The sequence below is a fragment of the Sturnira hondurensis genome, unplaced genomic scaffold (genome assembly GCF_014824575.4).
Source record: "Sturnira hondurensis isolate 20B ecotype Veracruz unplaced genomic scaffold, ASM1482457v3 Scaffold0023817, whole genome shotgun sequence".
Classification (NCBI taxonomy): Eukaryota; Metazoa; Chordata; class Mammalia; order Chiroptera; family Phyllostomidae; genus Sturnira; species Sturnira hondurensis.
Window position 1 is genome coordinate 9,662,622 of NW_028096448.1, and position 23,930 is coordinate 9,686,551.

Here is a 23,930-nt window from a genome sequence, read left to right on the forward strand (position 1 = left end):
ATAATTATGAGAGATTTGAAGTGTGTGTTTTAATCTCCACTTTTTCCCTTAAGTAATTAGATAAAAAAATTAATTGCTAGAAACTTTGCATGGGAAGCAAAATAATTACCCTCTTATATAAGTGTTTTTAGGAAATAAATATTTCTCTTAACACTGCTCCTCAGATATGTATCTGTCCTTTGTAAATGTTTTATGAATACTCTGGGCAGTTGTATTGAAATATTGAACTCTAACCTAATCTAATCCTTCAGAGTAGAAATTGAAGTGAAATTATTTTCCAAAGCCACGTCTCAGTCTTTTCTGTTTAAGGAAAACAAAAGTGAGAAGAGGAAAAAACCAGTAGGTAAAGAGAAAACAGACTTGATGTAAAGTTTATATTTAAAATCATGTGTGAGTTTAAATGAAGCTTTCTGCATCTTGTAGTCCAAGGAGTATTTATATCAGCAATGCCTCCTACTGGGATAAAGGTGAGAGCCCTGATACTATAATGTCTTTGTTTAGTTTCAGTATTGTCTTGCCTATCTTGAAGCAATTCTTAGTTTTGTTCTTTAAATCTTTATATAGCCATGTCGAATATTGTCTGTTTTAGAACACATAAAGAAATAGAGTGTACTTGAATGAGCATTCATTCAGCAACCAAATTGTGTTGGAAATCACTGCTTTTTTCATGCTAGTGTATTTTTGTGTGTGTGTGATCTGGCCATATGGTTAGAACTGATGTTTCTCACAACTTCAGGCACTTGGGAAATGTTAAGCATAGATGTGACACAAATAACGCAGCTCAGCTGATTGTGTAACAATGCTGAAAAATCTACCCCAAAATTGAATTGAAAAAACATTGCTTTTTGTTTGTCACAGATGTTTCTCTACGCTAGGAGAAGCCGTGCACTGCAGAATCAGAGCCGAGATGGTGTACGTTTTCTGTGGCTAGCAGTCCAGTAGGGTCACCAGGTGGTGGCAGTGCCTCCAAGACTTCCTGTTCTCTCTGCCTCTGCACGACCCCCTGCCTCCTGCGGGAGCTCTGTTTCCCCTCGGGGCAGAGGTAGCTAAGCCCCCTTCAGGTTTTTACCTTCTCTGTCTGGCCAAGGGAATAGTGTCTTTATGTTCTGCCTTTGTAGTTCAAAAAAACACACACTCACACATAAGAAGAACTTTTCTCCTATGTTTTTCAACAAGTCCTCGAAAATTGTGCCACCTTCTTTCCCTCACAGCCAGGCCCTCGGTCCCAGGAACTCCGTGAGATCACCAGCAGTGCGGGATCTGGGGGTGGCGGCCTTCTGCGCCTTTCCTCTCCTCGGTGACCCAATCTGTGACATGGAGGGATGCCTTTACAAGACTACTTTTATAATTCATTTTCCATAAAGTGTCTTTTTAAAAAGTCAAGATGGCTTACATAAAGTTCTGCATATTGTAGGAAGAATTACATTCTCCACTGGCATTTGATGGATGAATGACAGAGTGTGGGTAGATTGTTAAAGTAGGAGCCAGGACTGAAAGCCACTTTCAGAAGTCCTGACGAGTGTGCTGAGGTCAGTCTTTGTCAAAGGAAACTGAGTTTCCCAGGGAAATTACATAGCAAGGGGTTGAATTCCCACCCCAACTTCTTAAACTCTAAAATGGTGGAGAAACTAAATAAGCATTTTATTTAATCAACTATAAATTATATACCCATAAAGCAAATCAAAAGGAAAAGGGACGTTTTTCCTATGATTATAATGTGGGGGAGGGGCTTCAATGAGAAGATTTGACAGGCTTCTTTTGGTTCAGGTCACTCCATAGCTTTTTGAGAGACTTTTATGAATGTTTCTTGATGGGTCCTAAAGATTACTTTGTTACTTTAAGTGCAGCAAAAAAGGAGCTGTAATTTGCAGAGGGCTCTAGGCATGCATTTACTACAAGAAACAAGACCCTGGGTTTAGAGTGCATATTTCCTTTACCTGAAACTTTGTGAGCATACCAGTCCCTATCCTACAGGTCTACCGTGAGTGGTGACTTAGAATTTTGGAACTGAAAGATCCTTTCAATGCTATTACTCAGCTTCAGCCCTACTCTCCTCCCCCCACTCCATGTCACTTCTAACAAAACTCATTGTTCTGATGAGGAATGTGGAGGCCCAAGATGTAGTCAGACCTCTTTTATCTTAAAAATAACCTATCTAAATTCCGAGTCCCTCCACCCTCCTGTTCAGTGCGGATATGTGGCATTGGATGTTTTTAAGTAACCCTTCCTCTCCCCCAAGTTTCTGCTGAAGCTGTACATTTCTGCTTCTGACCGTTCATTCCTTCTCCCTCCTCATCGCTTTCCCCCTTCTTCCCTGTTACTTTTTGTATATTGTGTTGTATGTTCACCACCCCAAGTCTTGGCCATCCCAGGTCTCCTTCCGTTACCATTTATTTATCCCTGCTCTACCCTCTTCTACCTCCCACACTCCCCTTTCCCTCTAGGAATCACCATACTGGTTTCTGTGTCTATGAGTTGTTTTGTTTTTGTTTTACTTAATCCCTTTACCTTTTTCACCCACCCCACCAACTCCCTTCCTCTCTGACAGCTGTCGGTCTTTTTCCTGTATCTGTGAATCTATTTTGTGTGTTGGTTGTTTGTTCATTAGATTTTACATGTGAGTGAAATCATGTGGTATTTGTTTTTCTCTGGCTATTACCCTTAGCATGTCCAGGTCCATCTAAGCTATCACAAAAGGTAAGGTTTCCTTCTCTCTTTTTTACAGCCATGTAGTATAGCATTGTGCAAATGTACCACAGCTTTTTATCCACTCATCTACTGATGGACTCTTGGGCTCCTTCCAAATCTTGGCTATTGTAAATAACACTGCAGTGAACATAGTGTTGCATGTATTCTTTTGAATTAGTGTTTCAGGTTTTTTAAGATCTGTCCCCAGAAGTGGAATTGCTGGGTCATAAGACAGTTTCATTTATAATTTCTTGAGGTATCTTCATACCGCTTTCCACAGTGACTGCACCAATTTGCACTCCCAGCAGCAGCGTGAAAGAATTTCCTTTTTTCCACATCCTCGCCAACACCTGTTTGTTGATTTATTGGTGATAGCCAGTCTGATGAGCATCAGGTGATATTTTATTGTGGTTTTAATTTGCATTTCTATGATGATTAGTGACATTGAGTGTCTTTTCATTTGCCACTATGTCTATTGGCCATCTATATGTCTTCTGGAGAAATGTCTGTTTAGGTCCTTAGCCCATTTTTTTATTGGATTGTTTGGGGGTTTGGGGGGTTGAGTTTTATAAGTTCTGTATAATTTTTGGATATCAACCTCTTATCAGATGTATCATTGGCAAATGTGTCCGCCCATTTAGTGGGTTATCTTTTCATTTTGTTGGTGGTTCATTTGTTTATTTTCTCTTTTGTTTGTCTTGCCCAAGGAGATATATCAGGAAAAAATACTACTATGGGAACTGTCTGAGATTTTTCTGTGTTTTTTTCTAGGATCTTCATAGTTTAGAGTCTAATTTAACTTTAATCCATTTGAGTTTATTCTTGCATATGGTATAAGATGGTGGTCTAGTTTGATTTCTTTTTCCTGCCTGTATTTGTCCAATTTTTCTAACACCATTTATTGAAGGGACTATCTTTATCCTATTGCATATTTTCCCCCTTTCTCAAATATTAATTGACCATAAAGGGGTGGGTTGATTTCTGGGCTCTTTAATCTCGTCCATTGATCTATGTGTCTGTTTTTATGTCAGTACCAAGCTGTTTTGATTACTCTAGCCTTTAGTATAGTTTGATATTAGGTAGCACAATTCCTCCAACTCTATTCTTTTTTCTCAAGATTGCTGTGGTTATTTCTGGTCTTCCGTGGTTCCATATAAATTTTTGCAATATTTGTTGTAGTTCTATGAAGTATGCCATTGGTATCTTGATAGGAATTGCATTGAATTCATTGATTGCTTTGGGTAGTTTGGACATTTCAATGATGTTAATTCTTCTTATCCAAGAACATGGTATGTGTGTCCACTTCTTTGTACCTTCTTCAGTTTCTTTCTTTAGTGCCTTATAATTTTCTGAATGCAGGTCTTTACATTGTTGGTTAAATTTACTCCTCAGAATTTTTTTAGGCAATTGTGAATGGAATTGTTTTCTTAGTTTCCCTTTCTAATAGTTCCTTATTGGTATATAAAATTGCAACCAATTTCTGAATATTTATTTTGTATCATGCTACTTTACTGAATTTATTAACTAATTCTAGTAGGTTTTTTGGTGGAATCTTTAGGGTTCTCTGTATATAGTACCATGTCATCTGAAAATAATGACAGTTTTCTTGCTTTCTAATTTGGATGCCATTTATTTCTTTTTATCTGCTTACTGTGGCTAGATTTCCAGTACTGTGTTGAAAAAGAATGGTAAAAGCAGACATCCTTGTCTCCTTTCCAATTTTGAGGGAAACGTTTGTAGTTTCTGCCCACTAAGTACTATGTTGGCTATGGGTTTGTCATATTAGGCCTTTATTACATTGAGGTATGTTCCCTCCTCCCCTTTCTTCCTATCCTTGAGTGTTCCGGTTATCTGGATGCCAACTTCTAGACCATTCTTTGGGCTTATAATTCGACTTTCTTCCTAATCATCTCTGCTGAACAGCTATAGTGTGCTGTTAATCACAAAATTTATAAAAACCATTATTTCAACCTCATACATTCACAGGAATTTGTTCATTTTTGAAACTACACAAGCATTGTTTTTGTTATCTTCTTATGCAGAGGACTTTGTCTTAAGCCAGTGATGTAACTTTGCATTCCTGTCCATGGGTCCCATTGTTAGGGAAGATTCTGTCAGTGAAGTAGAAGCTGACTATGCTTCTCAGAGGAATCTCAGAAGAATGTCAGATGAGACACAGCTCATCTCCATCATGATCTATAAGGCACACTGATCTGATCACCTCTAGTGGGTTATTTCTCTCACTAGCATAATTCATGTGTAATTGTTGGTTGCGTGAGAGCATATGTGGCCTTGTCTTTTTTATTCATATGCCCTGCATTTTATCTCTCAGGCTGGGATTGCTTGCTAGATAGCAGAGACATTGGTAGGCCGATCTGGATGAGTAACCCAATTCTGTTACATGCAGGTATCTAACCGTACCGGGTTAGCTTGTGGTGTTGAGGAGAAAGCAGTTGGAAAGCCTAGGGGGAGGTGGCTCATTCAAAAAAAAAAAAGATGTGAAGTTGATTATGCATGTCCTTGGCCCATAGGCTTCTTTATCGTCACCAAGGCAAAGTTGCATCTTCCAGACTTCCACCTGAACTCCCCCTTCCTTAACATCATTGCTGTTTTTAAGGTTATTTGAAATAGCTGATTCTCTTAAAGTGTGTATTTTCTATTTCTGTCATTGTAACTTTATTCTTAAAAAATATTGAGGAGAGCATTTTTTACTCTTTGTTGTTTGGGTTTCTTTGGGGGCTGGGGATAGATTACAGCAGCTTTTGATCAAGGTTGTAGATTTTCTGTGCTCATTTTTGCCCAGTATTCTCTGAGGAATGTTAAGAGCCTCACCAATGAGATGAAACATCCATGGCCGAGAGGACAAGAAGGGTGCTGAAGAGTTGTTTGCCACTATAAGTTACTGCAGTAGCAGTTTTCCCGCATCCCTTTGGCAAATAATAGTTAAATACTCACCTGCAAGGAGTTCTCTGGTGGTTGGTGGAAAGCCCTGCCCTCTGCAGTAGGAACACAGCAAGTCTTTCTAACTCTCTGCATATATATTATCATTACTATTTCAAGATAAAATACAGCAAACGATGAGTACCATTGCCCACATTAACTCTGTCAAGAGGAACGAAGCAGCATATGGTTTCAGTGTCTCTCCAGTCTCATATTATTGTTAGATTAGTTTCCTGAAAACTTAATGTTAGATGGAGTGTAATTGCAGATTTCCTTAAGAACCATCAACAGATACTTATCCTAAGTTATAAACAACTCATACTGTGAAATGTATGCAAACATTCTAAGTTTTCTTGCAGAAAAATATCGCTCAGTGAAACCCCATATTCATCAGTCTTTTTTAGTGAGCAAAGCTCGAAGGAGAAGTTGGGGGAACTTTCTTTCGTTGCTACTTGATTTTTAAAAGAAATTAATGTTATTGGAACTATTATTGGTTTCCAGAGTGAAATAAGTCTTCAATAAGTCTCATCCTAGAAACCATACAACCTTTGGCTAAGGGGGCTACATTTTTAACAAGATAGCAAAAAAAAAAAGTAAATTATGGTGTATTTAGGTATTGGCAGTATATATTGAAGAGGGTTTTGGTAGTGTTTTTTTAATTGTTAGGTGGTCTATTGAGTGCAGCTGTGTTTATGTTTCCTACATGGGAATTGCCTGAACATGATGGCAAGTCCCTACATATGAGACTAAGGATTGTTTTTTAAAAATCTTCATGCCAATGTGCTTTTATATGGAAGGTTATATTTATCAAGTAGCAATGGCAAAAATAATTCTGGGCATAATCATTCAGTACAGCCGGTTTGCTACATCCGACATTTTGACAGCCTTGTAAAAAATAAGCAATTGATACTTTAAATGTTACATTTCACAGTGGAGTAAACTTGGAAATGGTAGAATATTTTAGAATAGTCACTTTTTTTACCCCATGTTTTGTCTGACTTAACTTCTTGGTTATTAAAAATGCATGCTTACATCATAAATATAAATAAATGTAGATTAATCCTGTAGAGAATTAGCAGTCCCATATTGTTGCTGTATTTCTCTTTAAGAATATGAATATGGGGTCATGGCTACAACATAGAAGAGACAGTTACCTGTGACAGAAGAAATGCATATAGTAAGTTAGTGCCCATGTGAATTGATCGCTAATTTCAGAATAATATGCAACACGTGAAATGTTTAGGTGCAAGGACTTAATGACTAGCATTTCTTGAGTATTACATCCCTCATAACTCAAATTAATGTTTATTACTACTCTTTTATATTGCCAAAATATTATCATAAATTTGGATTAGAAGCAGCTTGTTCTGGCTTGTTTTGCAACTTTGTTTCAAGAAACAAAGTGTTATTTAGAAGATTTTTGTATGTCCTAGAAGCTTTAATTATCTTCTGTTGGAGGAAATAAGATAAGGTTTTGTTTCATAGTCATGTAAGAAAATTAGATTTCATACTATACATACTTTATATTACCAAGTAGTTAACAATGTCTTTCAGGAAATTTGAATCCATGATTCTCGTATTAGCTGTAACTAGCAAATTAGAGCCCACTTTAAATTTAAAAGGATACTACTCACTGGTCCAGAATTATTTGGGCTGGCCTTTATTTTGAATTCTCAAGTGTTTGCCCTCATCATTCCTTTTTTCTCTCCTTCTCTTCCCAGATTGGTGAAAGACAACAAGTGTTGGTAACAGAAGAATCTTTTGATTCCAAGTTTTATGTTGCACACAATCGATTCTATGAGCAGGTAAGAGATCTGAGATACTTTGTTGTTCCCCAGTTTTCTCTCAAATGAAAGAGTTCTGAAAGTCAGTTGACTTAAGCAAAAGTAACTTGAAAGGCAGGAGGGTTGTGGAATCTTGTTGAAGCAAAGCTATTTTCTAACATCAGGCCCGCTGGGCTAACACAGGGCTTATCTTTGTGGCTTAGTCTACGAAACAGTCTCTGGAAAGGAGTATGTGTGTTTTAGTACTCATTAGTCTCTGACAGGGCCCATCTTTGGCTTTTGGGAGTTTGGAGCAGGCAGCTGTCCCTGTCAGAATTCCCACAGCCTGGCAAAGTCGAGGGGAAAGTCCCATCTGGGGCAGGAAGGATGTCTGCACGGGCGACATCAGTGTGGAAGGGCAGGGATTTCCTCTTACTGTCATGACACTCAGACGGGCTTGTTGGTTGGTTGGTTTTCTTTAGTTTTGTTTAGTTTTAGTATTTGGTTTTTGTTTTTAACTCCCACCTTGATAGAGCAAAGAGAGACAGGTCTATTCCTTGGATTCAAGTTAAATTTTATGAACCACTCTGGAGAGCAATGTAAGGATCAAAGCAACTTTACTCTGAGAACTTTCTTCCAGGCCAACCCGAAGGGCTTCCTTCCCTGCCCACGTGAGCTCGCCTGCCTTGCCCCATCAGTAGCCAGGCTTCCCTTTCAACACTTGGGACTCTACTTCCCCAGGTGGTAAAAACTCAGAAGTGAATCAAGAAAAAGAATGCCCTCCTTCAGGGGCACTGAGATAATGAGATGGGGTGTGCCCTCTTAGGTGGGAGACTTTCATGGAGACAGGAATGTCATGGGTCATTCCTGGATTTTTAACTTTTAAGATCAGATCAGTTTTCTTCCCTTTCTGTTCCTTTCTCATCAAACAGGAACCGAATTTTTTTTTTCTATGGGTCATGGCTGGAATTGAATTAGAGCTTGGGAAGGCTCTTAAGACCACAGTGGGCAAGTCAGGTAAGGGATGGCAAAGGCCAGGTGGCCTGTGCGTGTTCGAAAGCAGGGAAGCAGCACCTGAAGAGGCCTCCAGCACTGGGAACCACCTCACGCTGGGCCTGGGTCTGCAGGAAAGGCGGGGGAAGTTTTCAAGACCCAGACTAAACAAGCCCTGCTCAGTACCCAATAGAGACTGCAGTTGAGGAAGGATTTCCAGCAGTCCGTGTTTGAGCTGAGTCTCTTCCCCATTTTCCATCTCATTAATTGACTCCAGAGAGCCGTTTTTCTATTCAGGCCAACTTTCTGCTCAGCCCTGGGGAGGAGCTTGATTGTATTTTTGTTGCCTCTTCCCTCTCCTTTCTCTTGCCATCTGGGTTTTTGCCTCAGCAGGGGAACTTTTTCCCCCTTCATTTTAAAGGCAATGGCATGCCTCATTAGCTGTTTCCTCCAATTTAAAGCAGTCGGGCTTTTTCCAATTATTAAAACCGGAGGGGGAAAAACACTGAGCCCTTCATTCAGATCAAGGCAGCAGATCAAGGCAAGTTATTTTCCCCCAGAATAGTACCACATCTCCCAGGGATAGTTTACTCTAGAGATTTTCTTGTTTTATAAAAACCGATTTAAAAGGGCTTTCATATTCTGATGCTAAAGCTCTTTTAGTTCAGCTGCTTGCCATGAGTAATTCACCGCCCAGGTGACCTTCTTCCTACACTTTGATGAAGCAGGGTACTCAGTGGTCATAAAAAATCAAACCCAGAAAGACCGAGATCTAATGTTGCCTCTCAGAGAAATTGGCTGTGGAACTTCTGGCTCTCGTCTGACTTTTTTTGTCTCTGCAACTAAGTATCAAACATTTCATAGGAATTATTTTTCTAATAAGATGAGTTCCAGAAGTAAAGATTGTATCAAGATACCCAAGTATTGCTGGATTAGAATTAGTCTATTTGTTTTGGACCCTAACTTTAAAAGATTGGCAAGTAGCTACAGTATTAAAATAGAAGTGTGAGGGAGACATAATGCATACAGACTACCTGTAAGTCCCAAAGCAGGGGAAACGTTTGCTCAAGGCAAACAAGTACTTTTATCCGAAGTCTCTGGTGGAAAGGGACCATCTGACAGTTTCCTGTGAACCAGCCAAAGTATCCTTCAGAGTAGCTGACTCTACATGGAGGCAGAACTAGCAAATACCATATTTTGCCATGTACAATGCGCACCCATGTTTTTGGCCCAAACTTTCAGGAAAAAAATCTTTCATTTTAATTGTTTAATTTTATTTATGTATTTATTTTTAGATGCTTGTTTTTTGTATTATAAAGGAATTTTAGCATTTACTTTTGAACATATGGTACAAGAAATTTTATGTAACAAATAATTAAAAGAAGTAAAAACATTTATATAGATACAGAATTAGTACTACCCATGTAGAATGCACACCCTTATTTTTTCCCTCAAAAATTTGGGCAAAAAAGTGCTCATCATACCTGGCAAAATATGGTACCTGTGTTTTAGAGCAGATCCAAGAACTGAATGGCAACCACTAGTTAAAGGAGCCATTTACCTCCAAACCCCATGTTTGGGTTATTGAAAGGGTTGTTTTTAAATGTTTTTTTTCTCTTCCCCCCAAAAGTATGGGGCTTTCTTTCATCAGTGTTGTCTCCATTTTCTTCATTGCGTGGGACAGCCAAGAGCAGGATATCAAAGGCCTGTCCAAAAGTGACGGGCTGGCTGCTGGGGATTGCCCGGTCTGCCTTCCACATGCCGCAGGACAGCAGGCAGCCTGCAGTGAGAGAGTGCTGCGCCCGCCCGCCCGCCCGCCGCCGCTGCCCCCAGAGCGCCTGTCCTTCCTGCTGGATCCCCGGGCCCGGGGGCAGCTGGGAGACAGACCCACCTGGGATGGGATTCCAGGGTAGGAAAAGGACATTAGTTGACAGCTGAGGAATCCCGAAGAAAGTGCAGACTTTAGTTAATAGTAATATACCAATAATGGCTCATTAATTGTGACATGTCTCTCATACTAATGTAAAATGTTTTCATAGGGAAACTGAGTGCGGCTTATGCAGGAATTAATTCTCTGTGTTCTCTTTGCAGTGATTCTATAAACTTAAAACTGTTCTAAAATTACAAGTTTATTTTTTAAAAAATTAAGCCTTCTGAAAATTTTTTTTAAAGGTTTTAGTGCCAAAGAACCCCACGTTCATGGGAAAAATGGTCCAAGTGGACATTTATGAATCAGGAAAGCATTTTATGAAAGGGCAGCCAGTATCAGATGCCAAAGTATACACACCATCCATCAGCAAACCGTTAGCAAAAGGAGAAGTCTCCGGTTTAACAGAGGTGAGTAAAAGATGCTCTCGCTCTCCCAGCCAGCAAAGCAGCAGCTGCGGTCGCACAGTGACTCCAGACCGTGTTTCTGTTATCATTTATAGTTCCCTTCTTATGTATGCGTGAGGCTTTAATCTTTCCTGACACGTAGAAATCTGAATGAGGAAGATGCATTTTTGCTGATGCCTTTAACTTTTTTCCCTCCCTCTGCCTGAGAAGTGAATGAGCTGTTTCTGCTTCTAGCTCAGAAGCAGAAGGCAAACACCATTATTTTCAGGTGAGAGATTTAACACCAAAGACGATCTGATCTGGTATGTTTCCACGTCAGTAGATCCTGGGTGGAAGGGGCTGAGGGAAGAAATACTCTCTTGCTTTACAAAGCCGTTCATAACATAGTGAAAACCTACCGTTAAACAGGCCCTAAGCACGTCAGCGCACGTGCTTATTGCCGCACTTGACTAGGACAGCGATTTTCAACCTTTTTCATCTCATGGCACACATAAAGTAATTACTAAAATTCTGTGGCTCACCAAAAAATATATTTTATGCCTATCTGACAAAAAATAAGTATAATTTTGATTCATTCACACCAGATGGCTATTGTTGTGTTGGCTGTTGTCATTCTTTTAATTTGACAGTCTCAGGGAAAAGAGGTCAGTGCCCCTGACTAAATAGTCAGGCACTGCATGTTTTAACAATTCTCACAGCACAACAGTTGAAAATCGCCGCTCTAGGGTGTTAACTGAATATCTTCTTTAGTCATGTGGAGTGAAAATTAAACATTTTTTTTTTCTATAAAAAAGTAACCTGACCCCTGTTTTATACCTTGGTTTTATATGGCTGTTTGCCAAGCTCTCTCTTACATTTCATTGAGCTACCGTTGTAAAAGCTGATGGAGTGTGAAATGAAAATGTGTATCACATTTCTAAGCATCATTTGATGTCCTTTCTCTAACACAATTGTTAAGCACTCCAGCAAGAGTACATAGCAATGACTTAACATACGGAGAAAAGATAGGGGGTATTTATCTGGCCATATAATCCCCAAATTGTTTTAATATATGTGCTATCTTTTGCCTCAAAATAAATTGCAAGGGTGTGTTAATTAAACTCTGGGAGTAGTGACAAAGAGGGCACTATTATCTGTATTCTCGCTTAGTATGGTGACACACTGGTGCCCAAACACGAGTGACCCCTCTCATGAGCTTGACAAGTGCCTGTGAGGAATCTGTGTGCGCAGCTGTCCGACTGATAACCGAAGGCGCAGACAGGCCCACACCCTGCCGAGGGGGTTGTCCTGCTCGGCCAGCAGTGAGCTCTGGAACTTGATAAGCACGACCAGCAATGCTTGCTATTATTTAAAGAAGAAACCGTCCTTGGGGGTTGGAATGCATGGGCACGAGGGAACAGTAGAAGTCAGCATTTAAATTATATTGCTAGAAATATGGCTTTTACTTCAGAAATTTTTAAAGGAAGTTGACTTATTTTTGTTTTCCTACACAGTGTGTTTTGTGTTTGATTTTTAAGTTGCCACAATAAAAGGGGTCACGGAAAACGGTAGTAGTGCACAAACTAGTATTTCAAAGACCTGCCTGATGTAATTCCTTCGTGTACACCTATTAAAAAGGATGGTGTTCTAAAACATCATCATTGATGATACATAAGTCAGAAAAAGCAGTGCCCTTTTGTGTTTCTTAACCACAGTGTGGCTTTCTGGAAGAGCAGCCCCATGTACGTGGCAGGGGCAGCCTCTCCTGTGCTCTTCCTTCCTCCCGCCTGTGGGTTGGTGTTGTCACTGCGCTGCCACAGCCCTCCTCTGGGTTGGGAAGGCCCAGAAGTCCTAGGTGAGGTGGACTTAGGGGTCGGGGGCTGCCGGCCCTCCTGGGCCTCAGAAACAGTCTTAGGGCATGTGTGAGGCCAAAGAGCCAGGAGTATCGAGTCGGGGGTTTACAGCAAGGGAAACATCAGGCAAGTTATCACCATTTGTGACTTTGTGTAAATTAATGAACATAGCTTTACGCTTCATTATTTGTCAGCTTTAAGGATATGCCAAACTCTGGGTGGAAAAGCCTTCTTTAATGAATCTGTCCTGATGTTAAAATGTTTTGGCTGATGAATATGAATGAAAATAAATTGAGCAAGAAGAGAACAGCTTCCATTTTTACAGGATTTAGAAGTAGATGGTAAAGGTTATAATCATGTCTCAGACATTTGGGGCTCTTTGAATACTGATCAAGGTGTTGGCACTCTTGGAATGAAAACAGTCAGCTTCACTCTGTGGTGAAGCCTGGCCTTGAGGTCAGATAGACCTGGGTTTGCATCTCCACCTGCCGGTTCATCCTATGCACGTGACAACTGAGCTTTAGTTTAGTCTGTTAAATGGGAATGATAACGCCTACCTCATGGGGTGTTGAAAAGAATACTTTCAATAGTGTATGTAACCCATTTAATCTTATTGCTGGAACATAGTCGACCGTTACTAAGTGGCCATTGTCCCTTTCCCTCAAATCTAGTTGTGTCTAGAAAGAGTCGACCCTGAAGGTGACCTGATGTTAACAGTTTCCCTTTTGCTCAGTACTTCGCTGTGCTCGTGCTGTACAGAGACAGTGGAGGGGGTGGATTGCTGTATTAGAATGATCTGTTCGGTGCATGAGAACCAGCCCCACCAGAATTCATGTCTTTCTGAATTTTCTAGGTGTTTCTGGGTTTTCTGGAATGGTAACCTCCCCTGCACACTTTGTAAACAAATCTGGAAAAGCCAAAACATCTAAAGCAAAATATTATACATAAAAATTATTTTCCTTTGTAAGTGTGTTTTCTTAATTGAGAGTTTCGTGATTACTCTCTAAGAATTTAGCCCCGTGCTACTGTGGACTTTCCTGCCTCCCGTTAGGCCCGGTTGGCGTCCTCTGACAAAACAGGGGGCAGCACAGCCAAGTGGGAGCCGCTAGGTCTGGGCCCGGGAGCACTGCACCTGCAGCGGCAGATTTGTGACCTTTTGTGCATCTCAGGGGTCCCCTGAACCTCGGTTTTCTCTGGGATTCTGTGATTGAAACATGTCATTTGACAAAAATGCATTGAATGCCTACCCTATGGCAGGACTTTGAATTCTGTAAGTAGGAATAGCAAACAGGCTTTGTATTTTCAAATAATAAGGGATATATGCCCATAACATGGTGAGAAAAGAAAGCCATAGTAAAGTCCAGAGATTACTGCCTTCTAAGAAATTGTAGCCTAGTGGGAACAACACCTAGTAACATCTTTTAATGATTATTACTCTTTCTCTTTTCAGCTTGGTTAGAGGAGTGGAGGAACAGAAGAGGGAGGGAATAGGAGAGAGAGACAGGATTAGTCGGTTTCATAGGGGAGATGAGAGCCAAATGCCACCTCCAACCTGATAAGGAACATCGCTGAATAAGGATCATTTAAGGATCATTCACTTCAGACAAAGGTTATATGAAGGTAATCCAGTGAAGGCAGCATAGAGTTCAAAGGGATAAATATAAATCAAAGAAAGGATAGATCAGAAACGTTTCTCTGAAAGCTGTCAGGGGCCTTTGTTCTCAGGAGGAAGAAGGGATGGGGAAGCAAGGGGTGCACAAGTTTTCATAGATGGTCTAGGGTGACAATTTCCAAGTGTGGTCTCAGGAATATCTGGGCACTTGTTAAAAGTGTAAATTCTTTGGCCTAAACCCAAACCTGAGTCAGGAATGGTGAGGGCGGCTCAAGGAAAATTTGTTTCCACCCTCCGGGTAATACTGATGCGTGCTGGAGTTTGAGACCCGCCCTTTGAGGAAGATGACTCTCAGGTGGGGAGGAGCATGTGATAGTAATAAGAGCAATTTTAATATTATAATGTAATTATACCAACTTTTTATAGTACTATCTTCAGAAAATAGAGTCAAACAGTATCTCCGTGGATGATGGAGATCGTCCCTCATCTGTGTAATTCTTCAGAAGGTGACTATAAAAATGGCGGTCGCGATGGAGGCAAAAGTTGTATGTGGGTGGGCTAGGGAGGGCAGCTGTTTAGGGAAAGTTGCCAGAGGAACAGGAACCTTGAGAAAAACACAGTTTTAAGATGTGAAGAGCTCTGATATTTTTATCCAGCTCTCTTGTGGAACCTAAATTTGTGATAAGATAGCCTGTTCAATATGATGGCCTTTTTTAAAAAATTAATTTTATGAAGTACAGTTTGTATAGAGTAAAATGCACAGATCTGAAGCTTACATTCTGATAAGTGTATGCACCCTTATAAACAATGCAACAGTGAAGGTGCAGAACATGCCTGCTGCCTGAGAAAGCTCCCTCATAATCCCCTCTGGACTCTTCCCTTTCCCCTTTCCCCTGCCCTGGCCAAGCCCTGCTGTGGCTTCTATCGCTAGCTCTTAGTTTCATTTATTCTCGCAATTTATATAAATGCAATCATACAACATTTACTTTTTTGTGTATTTTTTTAGATTTTTATTTGAATTGTTGTTCAAGTACAGTTCCCTGCCTTTTACCCCCATCCTGGCCCACCCACCCCCAGCCCTCCGCACCTCCTCCTTGTTTCCACTCCCCCCTTGTTATTGTCCATGTGTCCTTTCTACTCCTTCCTTCAAACCCTTCCCTTTTCCCCCGAAATTTGCTTCCCTCTCCCTCAATATGATGGTCTTTATATACAACTGAAATTTCCTTAGAAAATTGCTATGCTGTTCATTCTTTTCATCTTAAGAAAACCTATGTGTAATCAGAACCTAACATCATCTGTACCAAATCCATGGCCATTTGGTAATATGAAAAATTATCCAAGAGCCATCATCAAAGATTGGAATCAATGAATTGTTTTATCTCTATTATGGAAAATTTCTGTTGTTGAAATTTTTAAGCATATTCACAAGTAGAGAGAATAGTATGATCTCATATAACCATCACCCACTTTATTTTTTTAATTTTCTGAAGATTTTATTTATTTTTAGAGAGAGGAGTAGAGAGCAAGAGAGGGATAGAAACATCCATGTGAAAAAGAAACTGATAGGTTGCCTCTTGTATGCACCCGACTGAGGACTGAACCTGCAACCCAGGCATGTGCCCTGACCGGGAATCAAACCGGTGGCCCTTTGCTTCACAGAATGACCCCCAACCAACTGACCCATACCAGTCAGGGGCCCACACACACTTTTAACAGTTATCAACTCATAGTTGATCTTACATTACCTGTGCTCTTGTTCACCCCATCCTCCTAGCTATTTTCAAGGAATTCTCACTTACCATTCCATTTCATCTAAATATATCAGAAAATATCTCTAATAGATGATGATCTCTTTTAAAAATTAACAATCATTATGTATTATCACATCTAAAAATAATTAACATTAATTCTTTATCCAGCAATATTCACATTTGGCAGTTTTTTTAAGTTTATTTTATTTTTTGTTGATTGACTTGAGAGAGAGAGGAAGGAGAGGGGGAGAGAGAGAATTTGTTGTTCCACTTATTCGTGCACTCATTGGTTGTTTCTTTTGTGTGTCCTGACCAGGGATCAAACCCACAACCTTGGCGTATTGGGATGACGCTCTAACCAACTGAGCTACCTGGCCAGGGCCTAAAACAGTTTATTTGAGTCAGGATGCAGCTGAGATCTATTCATTGCACTTAGCTGATATGTCTTATATGTCGGTTTTAATTTACCATCTCTCTTTTCTCCTTTTGTATTGCAGTTTATTTGTGGAAAAAACCAGCTTGTCTACACTGTGGCATTTCCCACAGTGTGGAATTTGCTAATTGCATACTCTCGTGCAATTTACCGGGGTTCTGTGTTGCCTGTTCGTTTTACAAATTAGTTCTTAGATTTAGAGGCTTAATCAGATTCATATTTGAGTTTTTGTCAAGATTATTTCATATGGCGTAGTGCACTTCCATTACGAGGCCTGTCTATTTGTCTTCCTGTATGGTGTCAGTGGTTGATGGGCATTGCCAAGAGTCACTGAGTCATTAGGGGTTGCAAATAGTGGCTTCTTGATTCGGTCGTTCCTTCCTCGTGTGTTAGCTGAAAGTACTGCTATGATGACAAACTTTCTCTTGTCAATTTTTTTTACCATGAGGTACAGTTCATACAGGAAAGGTGAGAAAATGACTCGATACTTACTCTGTCAGTTTTCATAGTTTGTGTTGATTGCTTAGCATCTTCTACAACTAACCAATGAGGTTTTTTTAAAGTATTCCTATAACCTTATAGATTTCTGTCTATTTGATGTGTTTTTATCCATTGCAGTTATTATACTTAATTGGGGCTCAAATGATTGCAATTTTGGGCAATGGGAGCACATCAGATTGGTTCCTCAGTCCTGTTGACGTAGATATTGAAATCTTTGATAGTTATTTCCCCCTATCGATGCTATCATCCAAGTCAGCTTCAGGGGTTTTCTGTCTTACATCTCCAACTTCTTTATTCCATGCTGAAAGTCCCAGCTCCCTATAACACAATGCAGGCCCTCACTTGCCTTATCTTGTAATGCCCATGTAATTATCTAATAACACCCATACCAACACTCCCAGCAATATGTGATGGCTAAAGACAGTTTAAACTGTTATGGTAGTTTTGCTGCTGTTTTTGTTCTTAGGGTCTATCCCTCCAGGGATGTACAGGCAAATAATGGCTTTAAAGTCACCTGAAATTATTCCTCCCCATATAGCTACATGAATACACAATTAAAAGCATTTGTTTTACTTTGGTTCCAATTTTTTAGAATTTTTAAATTTTGTTTTATAATTATGTAAAATCTTTTGCAAAATTAGATCTACCAAAGTCTGTTCTGAGGAATCCACCTTCTACTTAGTACTGTCCCCCTCTACCCTGTAACCTCTCTTACCTATTTGAGCAATTACTGTTTTTGTTTTAGTTTTCAGTTTATTCTTTCAATGGTCTGTTTTTAACAATACAAATACATGTACATATGTTTGTCACTTTGTCACCTCCTTCTTAGGTAAATTTTACACACTTCTGCTATTTTCACTTGATAATATATCTTAACAGTTATTGCCTAAAAATATATGGGAATTCAGTGTATATTCTAAATTATTTTGTTAAGCTATTAAACAATATACATGAAAGCCTATACTGCTCTAGTATCTGAGATGAATAACATTGCCCTGCATGAGATCCAACATCTTTTGGGTCAAAGAAAAGACAGAATCAATTACCTTAAAGACACTATCAGGTCCTAAACCTGCGGGAGTCGACTGCACATTCTGGAAGGCATTAAGATGGTCAAAGAAACAGAAGGCCATTTAGAAAGTGGTAGTGGACGGCCATGTAAGCCAAACAAAGAGGGTCTAGAAGCTAACATTGGCAGTGTGAATACTTGTTTCCCAGAAGAGAGGACACATGGGCCAATGGACTTCTAAAAGTCTGCAGACCATTCTGATTTGGAACGAATGCACCCATTTTCCTTAGTCTGGTACCTTTATATGTTTGATGCATTTTCTTCCCTTTCTTGAGTTCGTGCTTGCCAGACAAATGTGGAATTATAATTTGCTTTCCTATGCAAATCTGCTTGCAGGAAAAAAACAGGTTTGTTCAGCCCTCTGTAAGTGTGTTAATAAACTGGTTTCCTGTGTCCTATCCATGTGGTCTCTTCTGTGGGTGAAGTTCAATTTCTGAGCTTTCAAGGCTGTAGCCAAACCTTGAGCCATTTTAAGCCCCCCAAGAGGGATTTCTCTTCCTCGTGTAACCTCTTGAGAGATAGCAAAGGATTTTTCCTCCCTCAGTACCCACTCTAGCATTGTCTAAGTACTCGTTGCCTACTGCCATGACTCAAAGGCAGCATTTGTGGCGTCCTTGTTATGGGCCAAGTGCTATGCTAAATGTCTCACATGGATTCACTCCCATCGTCCTCATGACCCTATGAGGCAGTTACTGTTATTATCCCTATTTCACAAATAAGGAATCTGAGCATCAGTAACTTAATAAATACCTTATCCAGAGTCACAAATTTAGAGATTTAGAGGGTGGGAAAGGTAAGCCAATATTTATTATATCCAGGTCTTAATGAACTTTCAAGCCTGTGTTTTCATGTTTGAATTATGGTAAAATTTATTAACTATTTTTAAGTGTACAGTTTAGCAATGCTAAAAACATTCACACTGGTGTGCAGCCAATCTCCATAATTCTTCATCCTGCAAAACTGAGACTTCATACCCATTAAACAGCTCCCCACTTACCCACTCCCACCAGTCCCTAGCACCGCCATCCTGCTTTCTGTCTTAATGCATTTGACTGCTCTGGGTACCTCACCAAAGCGGGATCAGAGTCTTTGTCTTTTCTGACTGGCTTATTTTACATAACTTCCTCAAGGTTCACCCATGTTGCAGCATGTGTCAGAATGTCCTTCCTCTCTAAGGCTGAATCCTATTCCATTGTGTGTACATACCACACTTTGTTTATCCATTTACCTGTCAGCGAACATTGGGGTTGCTTCCACCTTTTGGTCCTTGGTGATAACACTGGTTTGAATGTGGATATACAACTATCTCTTTGAGACCTTGCTTTCAGTTCCTCTGGGTACATACCCAGAAGTGGAACTACTAGATCACATGATAGTTCTACTTTTAATTTTTTGAGGAATCACCATACTGTTTTCCACAGTGGCTGTACCATTTTACATTCCCACAAACAGGGCACCAGGGTTCCAGTTTTGCCACATCCTCACCAACACTTATTATTTTCTAGCAGGGTTTGTTTGTTTGTTTGTTTGTTTGTTTTTGGCAGTAGCCTTCCTGATGGGTGTGAGGTCAAACCTGGATTTTTAAAATCAGGTCCATACAGCCTTGCCTTTTGAATTACAAGAGTCTTGTTTGGTAATTTCTGGACAGTTGCATATATATAGTACATTCACAATTACAATTCCTGGGATCTTTGACAGCTGGCTTCCCTGAACCACAGATTCGTCATCTGTAAGACGGACATAACTGATTCACAGAGGATTGAATTGGATAAAGTGGACAGAGTGCCTATGCGTAGTAGTTATATTAATATTTGAAGAAGGGTTCAATCAGTACAGCTTTAAAAAACAGTGATTTCCTGACTTTTACTTTAATTTTTTTACTTCACATTTTTTTAAAAAGTACTTTGCTTTCATTAATGTTCATGTTGTAGTATTATATAGCAATTAAAAACATGTATTCTAGATTCTGATTATCTGGATGCGACTCCATGTTTCACCGCTTACAGAAATACGCCGTTGGGCAACTTAGCCTCTCTCCACCTCAGTTCTCTCTTCTGTGAACGGAGATAATAGTATCTATTTATAGGATTTACATAGAAGTGGCTTAGCAGTCATTAAATGTTGGCTACTGCTAATGTCATCATTATTAATTTGTGATGCATGCCAAGGCATTGTTTTACTCTAAGCAATGGAAGTTAAGAGTTGTACAGCCTTTTGTCATTTCGGCTGTTGCACTCATTAGCCACGATTCCCTACAAAATGGCAGACGGAAGCAGGCTGCCTTAGGGAGTTACCCCACGTAACGAGACACATTAACAGAGCGAACCTCGAGGACAATCTTGGAGCACTGGCCGCTCTTACAAACATTTTGTCCTCTTATTCTTTACACCCCCTTTTAAAAGAGACTGTTCTAGAATGGAGAGCTACCCTTCTGTTTCTCCCAGATGAGGGGAACGCTGCCCCAGGGGGCCTGGCTGCCACCTGTTTCTCATCTGTTGGGGCTTTGATCCTAATAATGGATTCGCTTGAGCAGTTAGATAGCTCAGCACCAACACAGCCAACTGCGCTCGGAAAGGAAGAAGTTTGCAAGGGTGGCATGGTTTGCCTCATTACCAGACAAAGAGCCAGCAGGATATTCAGGTGTATTGAGTTTTATGTACAGACTATACTGTATTTTCAGAGCTTTGACCCTTAGAAAAGCACCGTTAACATGCTTTCCTCTCCATCTAACATTCATTTCCAAAACCACTGAAGTGAAAGGGTCTATTAGTTCAGGGCCAGATTTGAAAGCACATGAAAACTGCATTCATGAAGTTAAGAAATGGCTTAACAATTAAGTTAAAACAGTTGAAAGTGGATCTAATTTCAAACAGATCAGCTAACCGTGTTAGAGGCAAATAAGGGTGTGTTCCTTCCTGTTTTCCTTCCACCCCAGAGATATTGGCTCCAGTCCCAAGCAGTTTTGTAGTTTCTTTTCTTTTTCTTCATTGCCCAGATGTTAAAGTGGTGTCACAATTAATACCATAGTACATTTAATATTTAGTTCATTTTCTTTCTTTCACATTGCCTCTAATTAGTTTCTTTTGCAGGCTCGTTAGGAAATATTTGGGTTTCACAGTCTAGATACATAGTTTTTGTTCTGTGCTGCTGGGTTGTGTTTTAATTGGGTGTTGTAGCTGAACTAGTGTGATTGTGTCTGTTCAAAATGTGTTTGGTATGTTTGCAGTACCTTTCATGTAACAATTTGAGTACCATCCAAAGTACCTTCGGAGCTAGCTGCTGCTAAACAATTAGCCTTCATTTCATTTCCCTTAGTATTTGCAATTACTGGTGATAACTTTCCTCCTCATGGGGCTTGTAGCTGGGGTTTGGTAGGGGGATTGCATGCATCAAGGAACCAGTTGTGACTTGATAGTAATAGCTACCATTTAGTGAGCCTCAACTATGTGCTTGGTGTTAAGGCTTTTTACCAGTGTTATGTGAACTCACTGGGAAATGAAGGCAGCTAGAGCACATGAAGTATTCTTTACATTACTCTACACATTCTCAAAGAGGCATCTTAGGGGAGAGATTGGGCTTTCCTACCTCTTTATCCTTTGCCCACATTGAGGCATGGGGGGTGGGGGGATACAAGGAGCAGTGAGCTCAGCATGAGCAAAGGCATGAGCAGACGTCCAGAGCAAAAAATGGCTGAGGGCAAGAGAAGGGAATCAGCCCACCTGAGCCTGAATTACTGACACAGACAACATTCTGGTAATAGCTGGCTTCTTATGATATGTTTCAGCATTTATGAAACAAAATAATACTGTCTAAGCACTACACTAAGTGTTGGAGATAGAAATAATGAAAGTGACCTTGACCTATGAGGAGACTTTAGTCTGGCTATTTTTCTGGTAATACTGCTATTCCATTGCAACCCTTTTAGGGAGCAACTGGGGTAAGAGAGAGGGTCTTACTGTGGAGGTACACTAGCTGCCCTTGGCAACATAATTGCTCTTGTGATTAAAGTTTTATGGGTGATTTTTACCAAATCTAAATGAATTCATTAGGAACAGAGGCTTCCTTATGAAAATCAAAGCCATATTTCATAAACCCCCAAACCTGAAAGGCCATCTACACCCAATGTCCTAGTGGCTGGGACGAGGGGTACTCCGGGAGAGTATTGTCTCCTGTGATGACGTAACCCTGGGTGTCCAGAACTGTTGTCTCATACTCTGACTTTGACTGTATTACATTTCCTTCAAATGTCTTTCGTTTTTATTTGGCCAATAATTGTAAGTGTCAGGTATAGCAGTATGCCTCAGTTTGTCTGGGACAGTCCTGGTTTGTCTCAGTGTCATTAGTAATAGTGCCCATTTTTTACTCCCCAAAGTATCTTGCCTTGGGTGGTGAATTATGTGGCCATCCTGTCAATTCTAAAGTTGACCCAGGCACTGCTTGGGACATAGAAAGTCTAAGATGTGATTCTTGCCCTCCAGGAGGTGCAGGTTGGGAAGAGAAGATAGGCGCGTTGAAACAAAATCTGTAATATAGCACGAGCTAAATTAGGTGGCATCAACTCATAAGGGGTAGGGAGGTAGGAGACCTCTGAGTACTTCTGGTGTCGGGAAATGTGTGAGTCCGCATTCTGTGCAGACGACAAAGAACAGTTAGTTTAAACAGGAAGGGGTTTTAAAAGCAATAGTGCACAGAATTGTTAAAAGGGCTGGGAAGTAGACTATTCACTGGGTTTTTAAAAACACCCAGAACCACACAGAGGCTGCTGATAAGAGATGTTCCTTCTGCCCCCTGCCCAGCAAGGCAGAGGCCCCATACCCCATCTGCTCCCTCGTGGAGTTGAGCTCCTGATCAGTGTCTAACATGTGTTGCATCTGAGGATGGAACCTGAGTCTCAGGTGTGCATCCTTGAGGACAAAGGAGGATGGGAAATGCTCCTTGGAATCTGTATTAGTGAGGTGGAGTTTACAATGTGGACAACTATCAATGCGGAGAGGGTGTTCAAACAGTTTCTGCTACAGAGGATAATATGGATGTGGCAAGATTAGAACCATATTTAGTGGGTAATCAGGCAAATAAAGAAGAAAATATTTCTCAATGAGACATTTTTCTCAAAGTGGCATAATGCACAGGAGTAAATCTGGCTTTATATGGGTATCCATAAGCAGATGTGGGCAGTAGGCAGGCTGTGGAAAGCCATGTTCTCTAAAGAGTGGAGCCTCTGGGTTTGGGAGTCAAACAGGAAACTTACAGCTAACACTTTAGACAATAAAACACATGTGTTAGTCTATGATGAGTTAGGCTGTCCTACAATAACAACAAATTAACTCTGAAATCTCAAGCCTAACACAACAAAGGTGTATTTCCTGCTCATGCGACAACACTCGGGCAGTATTTAGTGGGCGTCTGGAACCAGGGATTGTCTGTTGCACGCAGGCGCTCGGGGACCCAGGTTGGCTGTGAGAAGAGAAGTGCTGAGGAACCAGGCTTCTCACTGCCTCAGCACTGGAGTGGCGTGCAGTGTTTCCTGGGATGTCCATTAGCCAGAACTGGTCACGTGGCCCCGCCTAACTTCAAGGGTTTGGGGAAAACGTACTCCTGTATAAATAAGAAAGTGCAGGTGAATACTAGAAGTTTCTACTATGCATGTGAGAACGTTTCCGAGCCTGGGCATGACTGTGAGGAGAAGCTCCTAAGAGCAGGGGTGCCTGTCAGTCGTTCCACCACCAGCTCCAGGCCCTAGCGCGGTACCCGGCTCAGAGTCGGTGCTCGGTTTGTTGAATGAACTTGGCCTTCAGTGTCATGCAGGGTGGAATAGACGGTTTCTTGACAAGAGCCGAGGAGGCTGAAAATGTGTAAATAGGTTGAAATCCCCTGTTACTTCAAATTAGGAAATTAATATATTAATTATATTAATATGATATAAGTAATATTATATTGACATTGATATTAATTATAATATTATAATTAATATTAATGTATTGATATTAATATTAATATATTAATATTATATTATA

The 23,930-nt window shown here is 40.4% G+C and overlaps 1 protein-coding gene across 4 annotated transcripts in view; it reads left to right on the forward strand.

The window, feature by feature from the left end:
* The window catches only part of CDKAL1 (CDKAL1 threonylcarbamoyladenosine tRNA methylthiotransferase), a 665,826-nt gene that overhangs the window by 616,040 nt on the left and 25,856 nt on the right, over positions 1-23,930 (forward strand). For all 4 annotated transcript variants that reach the window (XM_037037969.1, XM_037037973.1, XM_037037972.1 and 1 more), the window contains 2 exons: positions 7,350-7,433; positions 10,557-10,721. In XM_037037969.1, coding sequence (XP_036893864.1) covers positions 7,350-7,433; positions 10,557-10,721 — 249 coding nt within the window. The remainder of the gene's footprint in view (positions 1-7,349; positions 7,434-10,556; positions 10,722-23,930) is intronic.